A 19,264-nucleotide genomic window follows, 5' to 3' on the forward strand; every position below is an offset into this window, starting at 1 on the left:
GACTTTAATGTTTACATATTTTGCAGCATTCATCTCATATGTACAGTGGGGCAAAAAAGTATTTAGTCAGCCACCAATTGTGCAAGTTCTCCCACTTAAAAAGATGAGAGAGGCCTGTAATTTTCATCATAGGTACACTTTAACTATGACAGACAAAATGAGGGGGAAAAATCCAGAAAAATCACATTGTAGGATTTTTAATAAATTTATATGCAAATTATGGTGAAAAATAAGTATTTGGTCAATAACAAAAATGTATCTCAATACTTTGTTATATATCCTTTGTTGGCAATGACAGAGGACAAACGTTTTCTGTAAGTCTTCACAAGGTTTTCACACACTGTTGCTGGTATTTTGGCCCATTCCTCCATGCAGATCTCCTCTAGAGCAGTGATGTTTTGGGGCTGTTGCTGGGCAACACAGACTTTCAACTCCCTCCAAAGATTTTCTATGGGGTTGAGAGCTGGAGACTGGCTAGGCCACTCCAGGACCTTTAAATGCTTCTTACGAAGCCACTCCTTCGTTGCCCGGGCGGTGTGTTTGGGATCATTGTTATGCTGAAAGACCCAGCCACGTTTAATCTTCAATGCCCTTGCTGATGGAAGGAGGTTTTCACTCAATCTCACGATACATGGCCCCATTCATTCTGTCCTTTACACGGATCAGTCGTTCTGGTCCCTTTTTATAGAAAAACAGCCCCAAAGCATGATGTTTCCACCCCCATGCTTCACAGTAGGTATGGTGTTCTTTGGATGCAACTCAGCATTCTTTGTCCTCCAAACACGATGAGTTGAGTTTTTACCAAAAAGTTCTATTTTGGTTTCATCTGACCATATGACATTCTCCCAATCTTCTTCTGGATCATCCAAATGCTCTCTAGCAAACTTCAGACGTGCCTGGACATGTACTGGCTTAAGCAGGGGGACACGTCGGGCACTACAGGATTTGAGTCCCTGGCGGCGTAGTGTGTTACTGATGGTAGGCTTTGTTACTTTGGTCCCAGCTCTCTGCAGGTCATTCACTAGGTCCCCCCGTGTGGTTCTGGGATTTTTGCTCATCGTTCTTGTGATCATTTTGACCCCACGGGGTGATATCTTGCGTGGAGCCCCAGATCGAGGGAGATTATCAGTGGTCTTGTATGTCTTCCATTTCCTAATAATTGCTCCCACAGTTGATTTCTTCAAACCAAACTGCTTACCTATTGCAGATTCAGTCTTCCCAGCCTGGTGCAGGTCTACAATTTTGTTTCTGGTGTCCTTTGACAGCTCTTTGGTCTTGGCCATAGTGGAGTTTGGAGTGTGACTGTTTGAGGTTGTGGACAGGTGTCTTTTATACTGATAACAAGTTCAAACAGGTGCCATTAATACAGGTAACGAATGGAGGACAGAGGAGCCTCTTAAAGAAGAAGTAACAGGTCTGTGAGAGCCAGAAATCTTGCTTGTTTGTAGGTGACCAAATACTTATTTTCCACCATAATTTGCAAATAAATTAATTAAAAATCCTACAATGTGATTTTCTGGATTTTTGTGTACCTATGATGAAAATTACAGGCCTCTCTCATCTTTTTAAGTGGGAGAACTTGCACAATTGGTGGCTGACTACATACTTTTTTGCCCCACTGTATATACTGTATTCTATTTTACTGTATCTTAGTCTATTTATTTATTTTATTTATTTTACCGTTATTTTACCAGGTAAGTTGACTGAGAACACGTTCTCATTTGCAGCAACGACCTGGGGAATAGTTACAGGGGAGAGGAGGGGGATAAATGAGCCAATTGTAAACTGGGGATTATTAGGTGACCATGATGGTTTGAGGGCCAGATTGGGAATTTAGCCAGAACACCGGGGTTAACACCCCTACTCTTACGATAAGTGCCATGGGATCTTTAATGACCTCAGAGAGTCAGGACACCCGTTTAACGTCCCATCCGAAAGACGGCACCCTATACAGGACAGTGTCCCCAATCACTGCCCTGGGGCATTGGGATATTTTTTAGACCAGAGGAAAGAGTGCCTCCTACTGGCCCTCCAACACCACTTCCAGCAGCATCTGGTCTCCCATCCAGGGACTGACCAGGACCAACCCTGCTTAGCTTCAGAAGCAAGCCAGCAGTGGTATGCAGGGTGGTATGCTGCTCTGACATTGCTCGTCCAAATATTTATATATTCTTAATTCCATTCCTTTACTTAGATTTGTGTGTATTGTTGTGAAATTGTTAGATATTACTTGTTTGATATTGCTGCACTGTTGGCGCTAGAAACACAAGCATTACGCTACACCTGCAATAACATCTGCTAAACACTCGTATGTGACCAATACATTTTGATTTGAGATAAATATGGTCATTAGTATATCTGTAAAATCTAAAGAACAGCTCGAACATCTCATCTGAATTATGAACACTGTCCAAAGAAACTTTCCTGTGTCTGTCTGGCTCTGTTCTGCTCTGTTCTCTTTTCTGCTTTGCTCTGCTTCTGTTATTTTCTGCTCTGTTAGGCTCTGTTCTAATTACTTTCTCCATGTTTCTCTAATTTTGTCAGAGTTTTGGACACTATTTTGGTTGACCTGAACAGGTGGGTGGGTGCTTGGAGTGTGTGTTTTTGTGGGTCGTGGTGGGTGGAATGTGTGGGCCGTGCGTGGGTGGAATGTGTGGGTCGTGCGAGGGTGTAAAAAGTTAACTACATCTTGGGAGATAGTATCTGTATAGTCTGCTGTGTCATTTGACTTTCTGACTCACTGTCACCTCTGAGTTTAACACTTCCAGAACTTCTGTCAGTATGCCTGCATTGTTGATGCTGCACAGTTTTCCATTAGCAATCAGTCAATAGGATATGTGGAGAGCAGGTTTGATATAAACATCCAGTTCACCTAGAAAATTGGAGGCCTCTCACTCTTCAGTGTTGTGACTGCAAAATATTAGTTGAATGCGTGGCGTATATCGTATTAAACAGGTCTACAATATAGTTAATATTGTGTATTTGATTTAAATAATGAAAGTATTACTATTGATATAATACATATCAAGGGGATTAAAAGGAGAGTTTCAGATGAATTATTTTCAAACAAAGTCTCTCTTCCTTTTTTAAACTTCCCAGTTAGAATGGGTCAGTGCAGATGTCAGCTTCTGTTCACACTCTGACAGCAGTTCATGTCAAAGCAGTAGTAGTCCAAGTCCTCTGGATGAAGCTCCAGTCTGCACAAAGACGGATAAAAATAACAATGTTTTGTGGGAAAATGTCAAGTGGAGCCAAAAGCCCTCCTAAGGTGAAACTAGCCACGAATGGGCACCCGTTTATAGTACCGGAGTTCTCCAATAGCTTGTTTATTTTTTTCTTTCTGTGATGTCATATTGTTCTCTATCATTGTTCAGGTGAGATTAACTTCAGGGTTTTGTTCAGTAGAGCACACTTATTGGACAAATCCATGAAGTCCCTCCCTGTTTGTCTGTTTTCTTCCGTTTGGGCAGAATGAACACAACTCAGATGTTCTATTCTGGGATGGTCTATAGAGACTGGCAGTTATCTCCTTTTCTGTACGAACTAACCCCTTTTATACCCTGCTTCATAATCCCTGGATTATATTCCATAACTGTATCACAACCCTGAATATTTACCACTTTCTATAACTAGAGATTTCAATGTCACTCCAATAGACCGAGCCTTTCCAACTGCTGTCTTCATCAGTGGAGGCTCCACAGAGGAGGAAGGGGAGGACCATCCTCCTCAGTAAATTTCATGTAAAAAAATTAAATAAAATGTAACCTTAAAGGTAACATTTTTAGATAAAACTATACTAAACATATTCGTCACCAAATAATTGATTTAAACACACTGTTTTGCAATGGTCTACAGTAGCCTCAACAGCAGTCTCAGCTAGTTTCTGTCCTCCTCTGGGTACATTGACTTCAATACAAAACCTAGGAGGCTCGTGGTTGTTACCCGCTTCCATAGACGTGCACAGTAATTATTATTGCACTGCAGTACATAAAATGTGGTGAGTAGTTGATTCAAAGAGAGAAAGACAATAGTTGAACAGTCATTTCTTCCAAAATTAAGGAGAAGGAAGAGCGAGAGCTATATTCGGTGAGAGCTATATATATATATATATATATATATATATATATATATATATATATATATACACCCAGCTCAAACAGAGAGGGATGCTATGCTAGCTAGCTGGCTATGGTTATCAAACACTGGAACTTTTCCAAGTCAAGGTAAGCTTTTGGTTTTATTAATTTATTGCCCCCGGGCCCAGCCGGTGTAACTGCTTTCTGACTGTACACTGTACTGCATGATTGTAGTGGGTTTACTAACGTGTTAATTCAAGTAGCTATGTTGACTATGACATGACAACAATGTAGGCTGTGTGTAGCGGTTAGTGGTCATGATATGTAAGTTTGGATTGTAAAGGTTTTTTTGCCTGGTCACAGACAGCTGATGTGTTGTGCACTGAAGTCCACAAGCGAAGGGAAAGGGTGAGAGGAGGAGAGTGTGCAGATATTTGCGAGAAGGAAATATATATACAAGGAGCAAAGTGATCATGGTATTTTTGTGACAGCTATGAAAGTGAACTGTGTTTGCGTGTGATCAGATTCTGTTGAAAAACATTTCTTAAACGGAAGCAAACAGAACGAAATGGGGATAAACATACCTAAATGTGTCCAATAAAAACTCGTTTGCAACTGTTGGACAAATGATTACACCCTAGATCAGCTAGATGCAGGCAAGAGTGTGCAAAACGGTATTGAATGTGTCACTCACCGTCTCACCTTGATTACTCAAAATTCTCTCGACCTGCGCACCTACTTTCATTCGTAGGCTAGGTTGTAGCAACCTCATGAACCTCATGATTTGTACAGGGAAAATTCAAGTATCATATAGTAGCCTAAGCCTATTGATGTTACATTGAGCTGGGTGAATGGAATATGAATGACAGTCATCCAATATGCAGTCATAGAAATATAAGGCTACGCTGAATCAAAATAATCGTCCTCCCTCATCTTAAATGGCACCAACCACCACTGGTCATCGTCTAGGTCACATCTTGAGTTTTTCTTCTCTTTTTGATTGAGGTTAATGCAAGTCCTCTCAGAGGATGGTAGTGGTTGAGTGATCACATCTTATGTGGCTGGTACAAAGAAAGACAAGTGTAGTTTAGCCACTTCAGAGTTACCTTGGCTCAGGTTGATATTAATTTCATGCCGGCAACGTCTTTTTCTCCGTCATTTGTCCCGGCTTGCTGTGTCTGATTTGATGTCTGTGTCTGATATGCTGTGTATTGATGTCTGTTTCTGTTATGGTGTGTGTGTGTGTCTGGGTGCGCTTTTCCACTGCGGCGGTTCCGTGACAAAATTGCCTTTCAGAGCTGTAGGGTTTAGCAATGACCTCTCTCAGGCCCCTCCAACGAAGTTCAAAGGTCACCTCAAGCTCAACCGCTTTCTTTCAGTGGAATTCAATGTTTATTCTCCAAATACCCCATGTTTTATGGTTCCCCTTGAGATGTACTGTAGCCAGCCAGTGATTTCTACAACAGGTTACCTTCATCCTTCACTGCTTAATGTGCACTCGCATCAATACACACCATATTAAACATACAGACATCAATACACATCATATTAAACATACAGGCATCAATACACACCATATTAAACATACAGACATCAATACACACCATATTAAACATACAGACATCAATACACACCATATTAAACATACAGACATCAATACACACCATATTAAACATACAGACATCAATACACATCATATTAGACACGCAGACATCAATACACATCATATTAGACACGCAGACATCAATACACATCATATTAGACACGCAGACATCAATACACACCATATTAAACATACAGACATCAATACACACCATATTAAACATACAGACATCAATACACACCATATTAAACATACAGACATCAATACACACCATATTAAACATACAGACATCAATACACACCATATTAAACACGCGGACATCAATACACACCATATTAAACACGCGGACATCAATACACATCATATTAAACATACAGACATCAATACACACCATATTAAACACGCGGACATCAATACACACCATATTAAACATACAGACATCAATACACACCATATTAAACACGCAGACATCAATACACACCATATTAAACATACAGACATCAATACACACCATATTAAACATACAGACATCAATACACACCATATTAAACATACAGACATCAATACACACCATATTAAACATACAGACATCAATACACACCATATTAAACACGCAGACATCAATACACACCATATTAAACATACAGACATCAATACACACCATATTAAACATACAGACATCAATACACACCATATTAAACATACAGACATCAATACACATCATATTAAACACGCAGACATCAATACACATCATATTAGACACGCAGACATCAATACACACCATATTAGACACCCAGACATCAATACACATCATATTAGACACGCAGACATCAATACACATCATATTAAACACGCAGACATCAATACACACCATATTAGACACGCAGACATCAATACACATCATATTAAACACGCAGACATCAATACACATCATATTAAACACGCAGACATCAATACACACCATATTAGACACGCAGACATCAATACACATCATATTAAACACGCAGACATCAATACACATCATATTAAACACGCAGACATCAATACACACCATATTAGACACGCAGACATCAATACACATCATATTAAACACGCAGACATCAATACACATCATATTAAACACGCAGACATCAATACACACCATATTAGACACGCAGACATCAATACACATCATATTAAACACGCAGACATCAATACACATCATATTAAACACGCAGACATCAATACACATCATATTAGACACCCAGACATCAATACACACGATATTAAACATACAGACATCAATACACATCATATTAAACACGCAGACATCAATACACATCATATTAGACACCCAGACATCAATACACATCATATTAGACACCCAGACATCAATACACATCATATTAAACACGCAGACATCAATACACATCATATTAAACACGCAGACATCAATACACATCATATTAAACACGCAGACATCAATACACACCATATTAGACACGCAGACATCAATACACACCATATTAGACACGCAGACATCAATACACACCATATTAGACACGCAGACATCAATACACACCATATTAGACACGCAGACATCAATACACATCATATTAAACACGCAGACATCAATACACATCATATTAAACACGCAGACATCAATACACATCATATTAGACACCCAGACATCAATACACATCATATTAGACACCCAGACATCAATACACATCATATTAAACACGCAGACATCAATACACATCATATTAAACACGCAGACAGTATACACATCATATTAGACACCCAGACATCAATACACATCATATTAGACACGCAGACATCAATACACACCATATTAGACACGCAGACATAAATACACACCATATTAGACACGCAGACATCAATACACACCATATTAAACACGCAGACATCAATACACACCATATTAAACACGCAGACATCAATTCACATCATATTAGACACGCAGACATCAATACACGCCATATTAAACATGCAGACATCAATACACACCATATTAGACACGCAGACATCAATACACACCATCTTAGACATGCAGACATCAATACACATCATATTAGACTTTCAGACATCTGCAGAGGTTGAATAGGCTAGTAATAGAGGTTGCAACAATTTCGGCGGATAATTTTAGAGAGGGTCCAGATTGTCTAGCCCAGCTGATTTGTAGGGATCCAGATTTTGCATCAGCTGTCTGGATTTGGGTGAAGGAGAAGCAGGGGGGGGGCTTGGGCAAGTTGCTGCAGGGGGTGCAGAGCTGGGTAGGGGTCAGGATAGGGTTAGCCAGGTGGAAAGCATGGCCAGCCGTAGAAAATGCTTATTGAAATTATCGATTATCGTAGATTTATCGGTGGTGACAGTGTTTCCTATCCTCAGTGCAGTGGGCAGCTGGGAGAAGATGCTCTTATTCTCCATGGACTTTACAGTGTCCCAGAACATTTTGGAATTAGTTGCCACAGGAAGAAAATTTCTGTTTGAAAAAGGTAGCCTTAGCTTTCCTGACTGATTGAGTATATTGGTTCCTGACTTCCCTGAAAAGTTGCATATTGCGGGTGCTATTCGATGCTAATGCAGAACGACAAAGGATGTTTTTGTGCAGTCAAGTCTTGGGTGAACCAAGGGCTATATCTGTTCTTAGTTCTACATTTTTTTGATTGCGGCATGCTTATTTAAGATGGAGAGGAAAGCACTTTTGAAGAGCAACCAGGCATCCTCTACTGACGGGATGAGGTCAATATCCTTCCAGGATACCCGGTCGATTAGAAAGGTCTGTTTGCTGAAGTGTTTTAGGGAGCATTTGTCAGTGATGAGGGGTGGTCGTTTGACCGCAGACCCATTACAGACGCAGGCAATGAGGCAGTGATCGCTGAGATCCTGGTTGAAGACAGCAGAGGTGTATTTAGAGGGCAAGTTGGTCAGGATGATATCTAAGAGGGTGCCCATGATTACAGATTTAGTGTTGTACCTGGTAGGTTCCTTGATAATTGTTGGTTAAAGGCTTGTAAGTAAGCAATTCACTGTAAGGTGAAAGTTGTATTCGGCGCATGTGTCAAATTAAATTTGATTTAATACAGGGTTGACTGACGACAGCCTGGGACTGTTTGGATGCAAACAGGAGGTCACCATCAACACGCTGTGTAAAATCGAGTAATGTGTTGCTTTTCTGTCTGTGTGAGGGATAGTCCTGAGACTGATCTCTGCTCTCTCATCCAGAGTTTCCTCAATGTGTTGCTTCTTGTCTCAGAACTGTTGGGCTCTGTCATTTCATATGGAGGGAATGGTGAAATGGAGAGAACTTCGCCCAGGTTTCACGAGAAGAATTGTATTTCTTCAATGGAATCTTCTCAATCGTATAAAATACAGCTATTTGTTATTGACTGCGGAGGGTAGGCAACATTCCCCTACGCTCATATACAGGAAGTCTTCAGGTCTAAGCCAGTTTTCCTCCTCTCTCCTGCTCTTCTCTCTCTGATGTAATGCCTGGCGAGGCTGGCTGGCTGGCAGAGACCTCTTTAGTGCTGTGACCTCTTTAGTGTCTGTCTGAATGACATGACAATGGCTGTAACGTATGTCTCTTTCCCGCTGTTCTGTTCCTGTCATCACATCATCTACAGAGGAAACACTGAGCCTAATGAGGAGGGTATGGAAATGGGGCTCATCAGTAGCATGATGGCTAATGTGTGGACGGCTGCCAACATTACTGTTGGCGTGGGGGTTGTAAATTACAGTTAGTATAATGGGGTGGAGAAGGAAAGATGACACTGTTACTGCTACGAGGATGGTGGTGGGAGATGTTACTCTTAAATTCACTAACCCCAGGTGTAAAATAGTAAATAATGGCTACTTCTCAAGGTATTATACTGTCGAGGAGTAAAACAAGGTTTTCCACTATCGGCATATCTATTTATTATGACCATTGAAATGTTAGCTATTAAAATCAGATCCAATACTCCTCAGTTTCATCTGCTGTCCGGGTGGCTGGTCTCGGACCATCCCATAGGTGAAGCAGCTGGATGTAGAGTTCCTGGGCTGGCGTGGTTACACGTTGTCAGCGGTTTTGAAGCCGGTTGGATGTACTGGCAAATTCTCTAGAACGACGTTGGAGCCAGTTTATGGTAGAGAAATGAACATTCAATTCTCTGGCAACAGCTAAGTTGGACATTCCTGCAGTCTGTATGCCAGTTGCATGCTCTCTCCACTTGAGACATTTGTGGAACTGAGTTGTGTGACTAAACTGCACATTTTAGAGTGGCCTTTACTTTCCCCCAGCACAAGGTGCACCCGTGTAATGATCATAGTTTGGGAGTAACGGATACTTCACATGTAAGGGATTACAAAAAAGTAACAAAATGTTGTAATCAGATTACAGATACTTTTGAAAAACCTAGATTACTTCGAGGATTACTTTTAAATTCAGTAAGGGTGTTTGCGCAAAAAAATATTGGAATTTTCTCAACCAGCTTCATGAGGTAGTCACCTGGAATGCATTTCAATTTAAAGGTGTGCCTTGTTAAAAGTTAACTTGTGAAATTTCTTTGCTTCTGAATGCGTTTGAGCTAATCAGTTATGTTGTGGCAATTTACATTTTTTTAATTTAACCTTTATTTAACTAGACAAGTCAGTTAGGAACAAATTGTTATTTACAATGACGGCCTAGGAACATTGGGTTAACTGCCTTGTTCAGGGGCAGAACGGCGGATTTTTAAATTGTCCGCTCGGGGATTCGATCTAGCTACCTTATGATTACTGGCCCAACACTCTAACCACTAGGCTACCTGCCGCCCCAAGGTAGGGATTGATATACAGAAGATAGCCCTATTTGGTAAAATTCCAAGTCCCTATTATGGAAAGAACAGCTCAAATAAGCAAAGATAAACATGAAGGTCAGTCAATCCGGAAAATGTAAAGAACTTTTAAAGTTTCTTCAAGTGTAGTCGTAAAAACAATCAGGCGCTGTGATGAAACTGGCTTTCATGAGGACCGCCACAGGAAAGGAAGACCCAGTGTTACCTCTGCTGCAGAGGATAAGTTCATTAGAGTTACCAGCCTCAGAAATTGCAGCTCAAATAAATGCTTCACAGAGTTCAAGTAACAGACACATCTCAACATCAACTGTTCAGAGGAGACTGTGTGAATCAGACCTTCATTGTCGAAATGCTGCAAAGAAACCACTACTAAAGGACACCAATAAGAAGAAGAGACTTGCTTGAGCCAAGATACACAAGCAATGGACATTAGATTGGTGGAAATCTGTCCTTTGGTCTGATGAGTCCAAATGTGAGATTTTTGGTTCCAACCGCTGTGTCTTTGTGAGACGCAGAGTAGGTGAACGGATGATCTTCACATGTGTGGTTCCCACCATGAAGCATGGAGGAGGTGGTGTCGGGGTGCTTTGCTGTAGACACTGTCTGTGCTTTATTTAGAGTTCAAGGCACACTTAGCCAGCATGGCTACCACAGCATTCTGTAGTGATACGCCATCCCATCTGGTTTGCGCGTAGTGGGACAATCATTTGTTTTTCAACAGGACAATGACCCAGCCTGTGTAACTGCTATTTGATCAAGGACAGGGATGGAGTGCTTCATCAGATGACCTGGCCTCCACAATCAACCCAATTGAGATGGGTCGAGTTGGGCCGCAGAGTGAAGGAAAAGCGGCCAACAATTGCTCAGCATATGTGGGAACTCCTTCAATACTGTTGGAAAAGCATTCCAGCTGAAACTGGTTGAGAGAATGCCAAGAGTGTGCAAAGCGGTCAATGCAAAGGGTTGCTACTTTGAAGAATCTAAAATAGATTTTGAGTTGTTTTTTGGTTACTACATGAATCCATATGTGTTATTTAATATTTTTGATGTCTTCACTATTTTTGATGTCTTCACTATCTACAATGTCAAATAGTCCAAATAAAGAAAACCCTTAAATGAGGAGGTTTGTCCAAACTTTTGACTGATATTGTATATACAACCATCCCAGCTTTGCGGATTTTGCTGCGAAGACACAATCATTAGATCACTTGTTTTGGTACTGCCCATATGTAGCTTGTTTTTGGTCTCAGGTTCAGGATTGTATGAAGAATTGCAACATTTACTTGGAGCTTACCCTGCAAATAGCACTGGTTTTACCCCAGGAAATCTTACGTTTTATTACAAACAGCCGGGAGGAACTATTGGATATAAGAGCAACGTCAACTTACCAACATTACGACCAGGAATACGACTTTCCCGAAGCGGATCCTTTGTTTGGTCTACCACCCAGGACAATTGATCAGATCCCAGTCAGCCACCCAAAACAATGGCGCCACAGAAGAAGCGGCCTTCTGGTCAGGCTCTGTAGACGGGCACATCGCGCACTGCTCCCGAGCATACTACTCGCCAACGTCCAGTCTCTTGACAACAAGGTAGACGAATTCCGAGCAAGGGTTGCCTTCCAGAGAGACATCAGAGATTGTAACGTTCTTTGTTTCATGGAAACGTGGCTCACTCGAGACACGTCATCAGAGTCGGTACAACCACCTGGTTTCTTCACGCATCGCGCCGACAGACACAAACATCTCTCTGGTAAGAAGAAGGGCGGGGGGTATGCCTTATGTTTAACCAGACGTGGTGTGATCATAACAATATACAGGAACTCAAGTCCTTTTGCTCACCTCACCTAGAACTCCTTACAATCAAATGTCGACTGCATTATCTACCAAGAGAATGCTCTTCGGTTATAATCACAGCCGTATATATCCCCCCCAAGCAGACACATCGATGGCCCTGAATGAACTTCATTGGACTCTTTGTAAACTAGAAACCACATCCTGAGGCTGCATTCATTGTAGCTGGGGATTTTAACAAGGCTAATCTCAAAACAAGACTCCCTAAATCGCGGACCAGCTGACTGGTGTGTTTACGGACATATTCAATCAATCCTTATCCCAGGCTGCTGTTCCCACATGCTTCAAGAGGGCCACCATTGTTCCAGTTCCCAAGAAAGCTAAGGTAACTGAGCTAAATGACTATCGCCCCGTAGCACTCACCTCCGTCATCATGAAGGGCTTTGAGAGACTAGTCAAGGACCATATCACCTCCACCCTACCTGACACCCTAGACCCACTCCAATTTGCTTACCGCCCCAATAGGTCCACAGATGACACAATCGCAATCACACTGCACACTGCCCTAACCCATCTGGACAAGAGGAATACCTATGTGAGAATGCTGTTCATTGAATACAGCTCAGCATTTAACACCATAGTACCCTCCAAACTCGTCATTAAGCTTGAGACCCTGGGTCTCGACCTGTGCATCTGGGTTCTGAACTTTCTGACGGGCCGCCCCCAGGTGGTGAGGGTAGGAAACAACACCCCCACCCCGCTGATCCTCAACACTGGGGCCCCACAAGGGTGCGTTCTCAGCCCTCTCCTGTACTCCCTGTTCACCCATGACTGCGTGGCCATACATGCTTCCAATTCCATCATCAAGTTTGCAGACAACACTACAGTGGTAGGCTTGATTACCAACAACGACGAGGCAGCCTACAGGGAGGAGGTGAGGGCTCTGGGAGTGTGGTGTCAGGAAAATAACCTCTCACTGAACGTCAACAAAACAAAGGAGATGATTGTGGACTTCAGGAAGCAGCAGGAGCCCCCCCCCCCCCCCCCCATCCATGGGACAGTAGTGGAGAAGGTAGAGAGTTAAGTTCCTCGGCGTACACATCACGGACAAACTGAAATGGTCCACCCACACAGACAGCGTGGTGAAGAAGGCACAGCAGCGCCTCTTCAACCTCAGGAGGCTGAAGAAATTTGGCTTGTCACCCAAAACACTCACAAACTTTTACAGATGCACAATTGAGAGCATCCTGTCGGGCTGTATCACTGCCTGGTACGGCACCCTCAACCGCAAGGCTCTCCAGACGGTAGTGCGGTCTGCACAACGCATCACCGGGGGCAAACTACCTGCCCTCCAGGACACCTACAACACCCGATGTCACAGGAAAGCCAAAAAGATCAAGGTACAGGTGCATCAAAGCAGGGACCGAGAGACTGAAAAACAGCTTCTACCTCAAGGCCATCAGACTGTTAAACAGCCACCACTAACATTGAGTGGCTGCTACCAACATGCTGACTCAGTCTCTAGCCACTTTAATAATAAAAAATTGATGTAATAAATGTATCACTAGTCACTAAACTATGCCACTTTAAACAATGTCACTTTATATAATGTTTACATACCCTACACTACTCATCTCATATGTGTATACTGTACTCTATACCATCTACTGCATCTTGCCTATGCCGTTTGGCCATTGCTCATATTCTAATTAATTCCTTTACACTTGTGTATGTATAAGGTAGTTGTGAAATTGTTAGATTACTTGTTAGATATTACTGCATGGTCGGAACTAGAAGAACAAGCATTTCGCTACACTCACATTAAAATCTGCTAACCATGTGTATGCGACCAATACATTTTGATTTGGTGGGTGATTATGAAAAGAATAGAAATGTTTAGAACTTTTGTGAAACATTACATTGCAGTTGAAAAATATATGGCAATTAGAATAAATAATATTTGTTTAAATATATGGAGGATTGGTAATTATTCAAACAATTATATTGATAGGACCCACACTCTATTTGCAATATTTAAGCTACTCTAACAAAACAGAAAGGTTGAAAAGCAAAGGTATTACTGGTACTATTAAGATGGGGTGAAACAGTTTGTTGCTTTTCTAGTTTCAACTCTCCAATTACAAGTACACCATATTTTAATTTGCCCCAATCTGTTAATTCAGTCCAATCTTTTCTAGAGTCAGTTCTAGATACATCTGAATGAGCAACTGACATCATGAGCACCTATTAACAAAACAACAACAGATGATATAGAATAAGGCCTGGTACTTCAGTGTGATGTATTTTTGAATCACTGTGTGGTTTGTATCCCCAGATGAAGCGGGTGCTGCAGACACCGAGGAGGCGGTTGTGGACCATAGCTATGTAAAGAAGAAGCTGGAGCATGGACTCACTCGAATCTGGCAGGTCAGAACACAAGCTTTCTTCGCTCTGGCTCTCGCTCTCTCGCTCCCTCTCCTCTCTCGCTCTCTCTCGCTCCCTCTCCTCTCTCGCTCTCTCTCGCCCCACATCTCATTCTTGCTTTCTCTTTCCCCCTCACATCTCACTCTCTCGCACTCCCACATCTCGCTCTCTCACCCTCCCACATCTCGCTCTCTCTCACCCTCCCACATCCCGCTCTCTCTCGCCCCCCCACATCCCGCTCTCTCTCGCCCCCCCCACATCCCGCTCTCTCTCGCCCCCCCACATCCCGCTCTCTCTCGCCCCCCCCACATCCCGCTCTCTCTCGCCCCCCCACATCCCGCTCTCTCTCGCCCCCCACATCTCGCTCTCTCTCCCCCCCACATCTCTCTCTCTCTCTCCCCCCACATCCCGCTCTCTCTCTCCCCCCACATCTCGCTCTCTCTCTCCCCCCACAGCTCGCTCTCTCTCTCCCCCCACATCTCGCTCTCTCTCCCCCCCACATCTCGCTCTCTCTCTCCCCCCCACATTTCGCTCTCTCTCCCCTCCACATCTCGCTCTCTCTCTCCCCCCCACATTTCGCTCTCTCTTGCCCCCCCACATCTCACTCTCTCGCACTCCCACATCTCGCTAACTCTCTCGCCCCCCCACATCCCGCTCTCTCTCGCCCCCCCACATCTCGCTCTCTCTCCCCCCCACATCTCGCTCTCTCTCCCCCCCACATCTCGCTCTCTCTCGCCCCCCCACAGCTCGCTCTTTCTCGCCCCCCCCCACATCTCGCTCTCTCTCGCCTCCCCACAGCTCGCTCTTTCTCGCCCCCCCCACATCTCGCTCTTTCTCGCCCCCCCCACATCTCGCTCTTTCTCGCCCCCCCACATCTCGCTCTTTCCCCCCCTCCCCCACATCTCGCTCTCTCTCGCCCCCCCCCCACATCTCGCTCTCTCTCGCCCCCCCCCCCCCCCCCCCCACATCTCGCTCTCTCTCGCCCCCCCACATCTCGCTCTCTCTCGCCCCCCCACATCTCGCTCTCTCTCGCCCCCGCCCCACATCTCGCTCTCTCTCGCCCCCCCCCCCACATCTCGCTCTCTCTCGCCCCCCCCCCCACATCTCGCTCTCTCTCGCCCCCCCACATCTCGCTCTCTCTCGCCCCCCCACATCTCGCTCTCTCTCGCCTACCCACAGCTCGCTCTTTCTCGCCCCCCCACATCTCGCTCTCTCTCGCCCCCACACATCTCGCTCTCTCTCGTCCCCCCACATCTCTCTAACAAGTATTCTCTTCACCCACAATAAAGTCTCTGGAGATGAGTCTAATCTTTAATATAGTCAAATCTTCCTCCCCTTCTCTTCCTACAGGAAGTCCAGCTGAAAGTGAAAGCCTATCTGCTTGGTACAGACATGTCTAACTTCAAATATGACGACTTCATCGTGGTCTTGGACGTTATCAGCAGGTAATGACGCCTAGCATAGAAATATAATTGATGGAATTGAATGGGGATACCCGTTCTAGTAATTATGTTTCTCGACCACATCCTCATTAGCACTAATTGGTTTGAACAACAGGGGACCGAAACCTCAAGCTCTCCCTCTGTCCCCCAGTCCATGTGAAACCCCTTGTTTTAAATGAACAACCACCAAAGCGGAGAGGAAGTTATGTGGGCATCAATGAATCTGCTTGTTCTGCCAACAGAACAGGGTCGTAATCAGGCTCTTTACAAGCTTGTCAATTAAGGAATCGGGTTTCTGGGTCGGCTGTGTCCTTACAGGTCAGTGGGGAGAGAGAATAGGGGTTCCTCAGGGATCAGTCTCAGGGCCACATGGCTGTGAAGTAACTCTATGGGGTTAATTAGAGAACTTGAACTATTCAGGAGCAACTGGCAAATATTTTTTGCCCCTCGCATTTGTGTTCTTTCGATCTCATTTGGCATTGTTCCTCCTTTCTCTCCCCATCCTTTCTGTGTCTCTGTAACACACACACACACACACACACACACACACACACACACACACACACACACACACACACACACACACACACACACACACACACACACAGGCTGATGCAAGTGGGGGAGGAGTTCTGCGGCAGTAAGTCAGAGTTGCTGCAGGAATCCATCAAACGTCAGAGCGTAAACTACTTCAAGAACTACCACAGGTGAGGTCCCTGCCTAGCCCTAGCTAGCGAATGTTTGCTGAAGTTATATGAATGTTTTCCTGGTTGGATACGTGTGTTCGCACCATCTGCACAGGAAAACAATGGTCTGTTTACATCATTATTGTTTCCCCACCTTGAATATAAGTGGATATAATTATAAATGAATGCATTATATCAGAAGATGTCTGCAGTGATCAGTTGTGTGATTACCTGTCAGGTGTTATAGATGATAAGTAGTAGTATACTCACAGAAATAGTAATCAGAGAGAAAAATAACATGTAAGTAGGGGGTAGGTGGAGAGAGAATACGAGTGTGAGACAGAGGTTGAGAAAGACTGACAAGACAGCGAGATAAAGAGAGACAGAGATTTAAAACGCCAGACAGAGAGACTGAGATCGAGGGATGAGGGAGTAACACAGGAGAAGAGCAACATTGGCAGAGACAGTGGCCAACTCTGTTTTGATCCCATTTTCCCTGTTAGCAATACTAAGACACTCTACCACCAAGCCCCTGCTCGACCTCCACTCCCTAAGCATCATTCTCACATTCAGTCTGAATACTCAACAGCTTAGGATGCAGCCACGAAGCCATTACTCGTCAGCAAACTGTGTGGGGCCTTCATTATGTCATTATGTCGCACTGGCTGCATTAACACATTTTGACATTAACATTTATATTGTGCCCCCTGGGCTTAGAGGTGCAAATTACATTGTAGCTAGTTTTTATCTCCCCTGAATTGACCACAGAACTGTTATAATGATTCAACTGAAACTATGTCCAGATATCTGCTCTGTCACATGCACCAACTGCACTCCTCCTCCTCTGTGTGTGTGCTTGAATACCAAATCACTTATTCCGCTCGTTGGATGTGGCATGGCTTGCAAACCATTATAGACTACAAAGGGAAGCACAGTCAAGAGCTGCCCAGTGACACGAGCCTACCAGACGAGTTAAACTACAGGCAAATAACACTGAAATATGCATGAGAGCACCAGCTGTCCCGGGCGACTGTGTGATCACGCTCTTCACAGCCGTTGTAAGACCTTTAAACAGGTCAACATTCACAAGGCCGCAGGGCCAGACGGATTACCAGGACGTGTACTGCGAGCATGTCTTCACTGACATGTTCAACCTCTCCCTGTCCGAGTCTGTAATACCAACATGTTTTAAGCAGACAACCATAGGCCATGTGTCCAAGAACACTAAGTTAACCTTCCAAATCACTACCGACCCGTAGCACTCAAGTCTGTAGCCATGAAGTGCTTTGAAAGGCTGGTCATGGTTCACATCAACACCATTATCCCAGAAACCCAGACCCACTCCAATTTGCTTACCGCCCTAACAGAGCCACAGATGATGCAATCTCTATTGCACTCCACACGGGCCTTTCCCACCTGGACAAACGGAACACCTACGTGAGAATGCTGTTCATTGACTACAGCTCAACGTTCAACACCATAGTGCCCTCAAAGCTCATCAATAAGCTAAGGACCTGGGACTAAACACTTCACTTTGCATCTGGATACTGGACTTCCTGACGGGCCGCCCCCAGGTGGTAAGGGTGGGTAACAACACATCCGCAACGCTGATCCTCAACACAGGGGCCCGTAAGTGGTGCTTGCACAGTTCCCTCCTGTACTCCCTGTTCACCCATGACTGCACGGCCAGGCACGACTCCAACACCATCAGTAAGTTTGCTGACGACACAACAGTGGTAGGCCTGATCACCAACAACATTGAGACAGCCTATAGGGAGGAGGTCAGAGACCTGGCAGTGTAAGGTCAGGACAACAACCTCTCCCTCAATGTGAGCAAGACAAAGGAGATGATTGTGGACTACAGGAAAAGGAGGACCGAGCACCCCATTCTCATCGGCAGGGCTGTAGTGGAGCAGGTTGAGATCTTCAAGTTCAAGTGTCCACATCACTAACAAACTAACATGGTCCAAGCACACCAATAGAGTTGTGAAGAGGACACGACACAACCTATTCCCCCTCAGGAGACTGAAAAGATTTGGCATGGGTCCTCAGATCCTCAAAAGGTTTTACAACTGCACCATCAAGAGCATCCTGACCTCCGACCGCAAGGCACTACAGAGGGTAGTACGTACGGCCCAGTACATCACTGGGGCCAAGCTTCCTGCCATCCAAGATCTCTATACCAGGCAGTGTCAGAGGAAGGCCCTAAAAATTGTCAAAGACACCAGCCAAGCAAGCCGTACCGGAGCGGTCCAAGAGGCTTCTAAACAGCTTGTACCCCCAAGCCATAAGACTCCTGAACATCAAACTAATCAGACCACTAATTGCTAATTTCTATTATTTTCTATTTATCGTCACTTTAACTCTACCTTCATGTACATATTACCTCAACTAACCGGTGCCCCCGCACATTGACTCTG

At 44.1% G+C, this 19,264-nt stretch overlaps 1 protein-coding gene across 2 annotated transcripts in view; it reads left to right on the forward strand.

The window, feature by feature from the left end:
* The window catches only part of vps50 (VPS50 EARP/GARPII complex subunit), a 258,036-nt gene that overhangs the window by 155,533 nt on the left and 83,239 nt on the right, over positions 1–19,264 (forward strand). For both annotated transcript variants that reach the window (XM_055893594.1, XM_055893595.1), the window contains exons 14-16: positions 14,628–14,719; positions 16,067–16,161; positions 16,767–16,865. In XM_055893594.1, coding sequence (XP_055749569.1) covers positions 14,628–14,719; positions 16,067–16,161; positions 16,767–16,865 — 286 coding nt within the window. The remainder of the gene's footprint in view (positions 1–14,627; positions 14,720–16,066; positions 16,162–16,766; positions 16,866–19,264) is intronic.

The sequence above is a fragment of the Salvelinus fontinalis genome, chromosome 32 (assembly GCF_029448725.1).
Source record: "Salvelinus fontinalis isolate EN_2023a chromosome 32, ASM2944872v1, whole genome shotgun sequence".
NCBI classification, from domain to species: Eukaryota; Metazoa; Chordata; class Actinopteri; order Salmoniformes; family Salmonidae; genus Salvelinus; species Salvelinus fontinalis.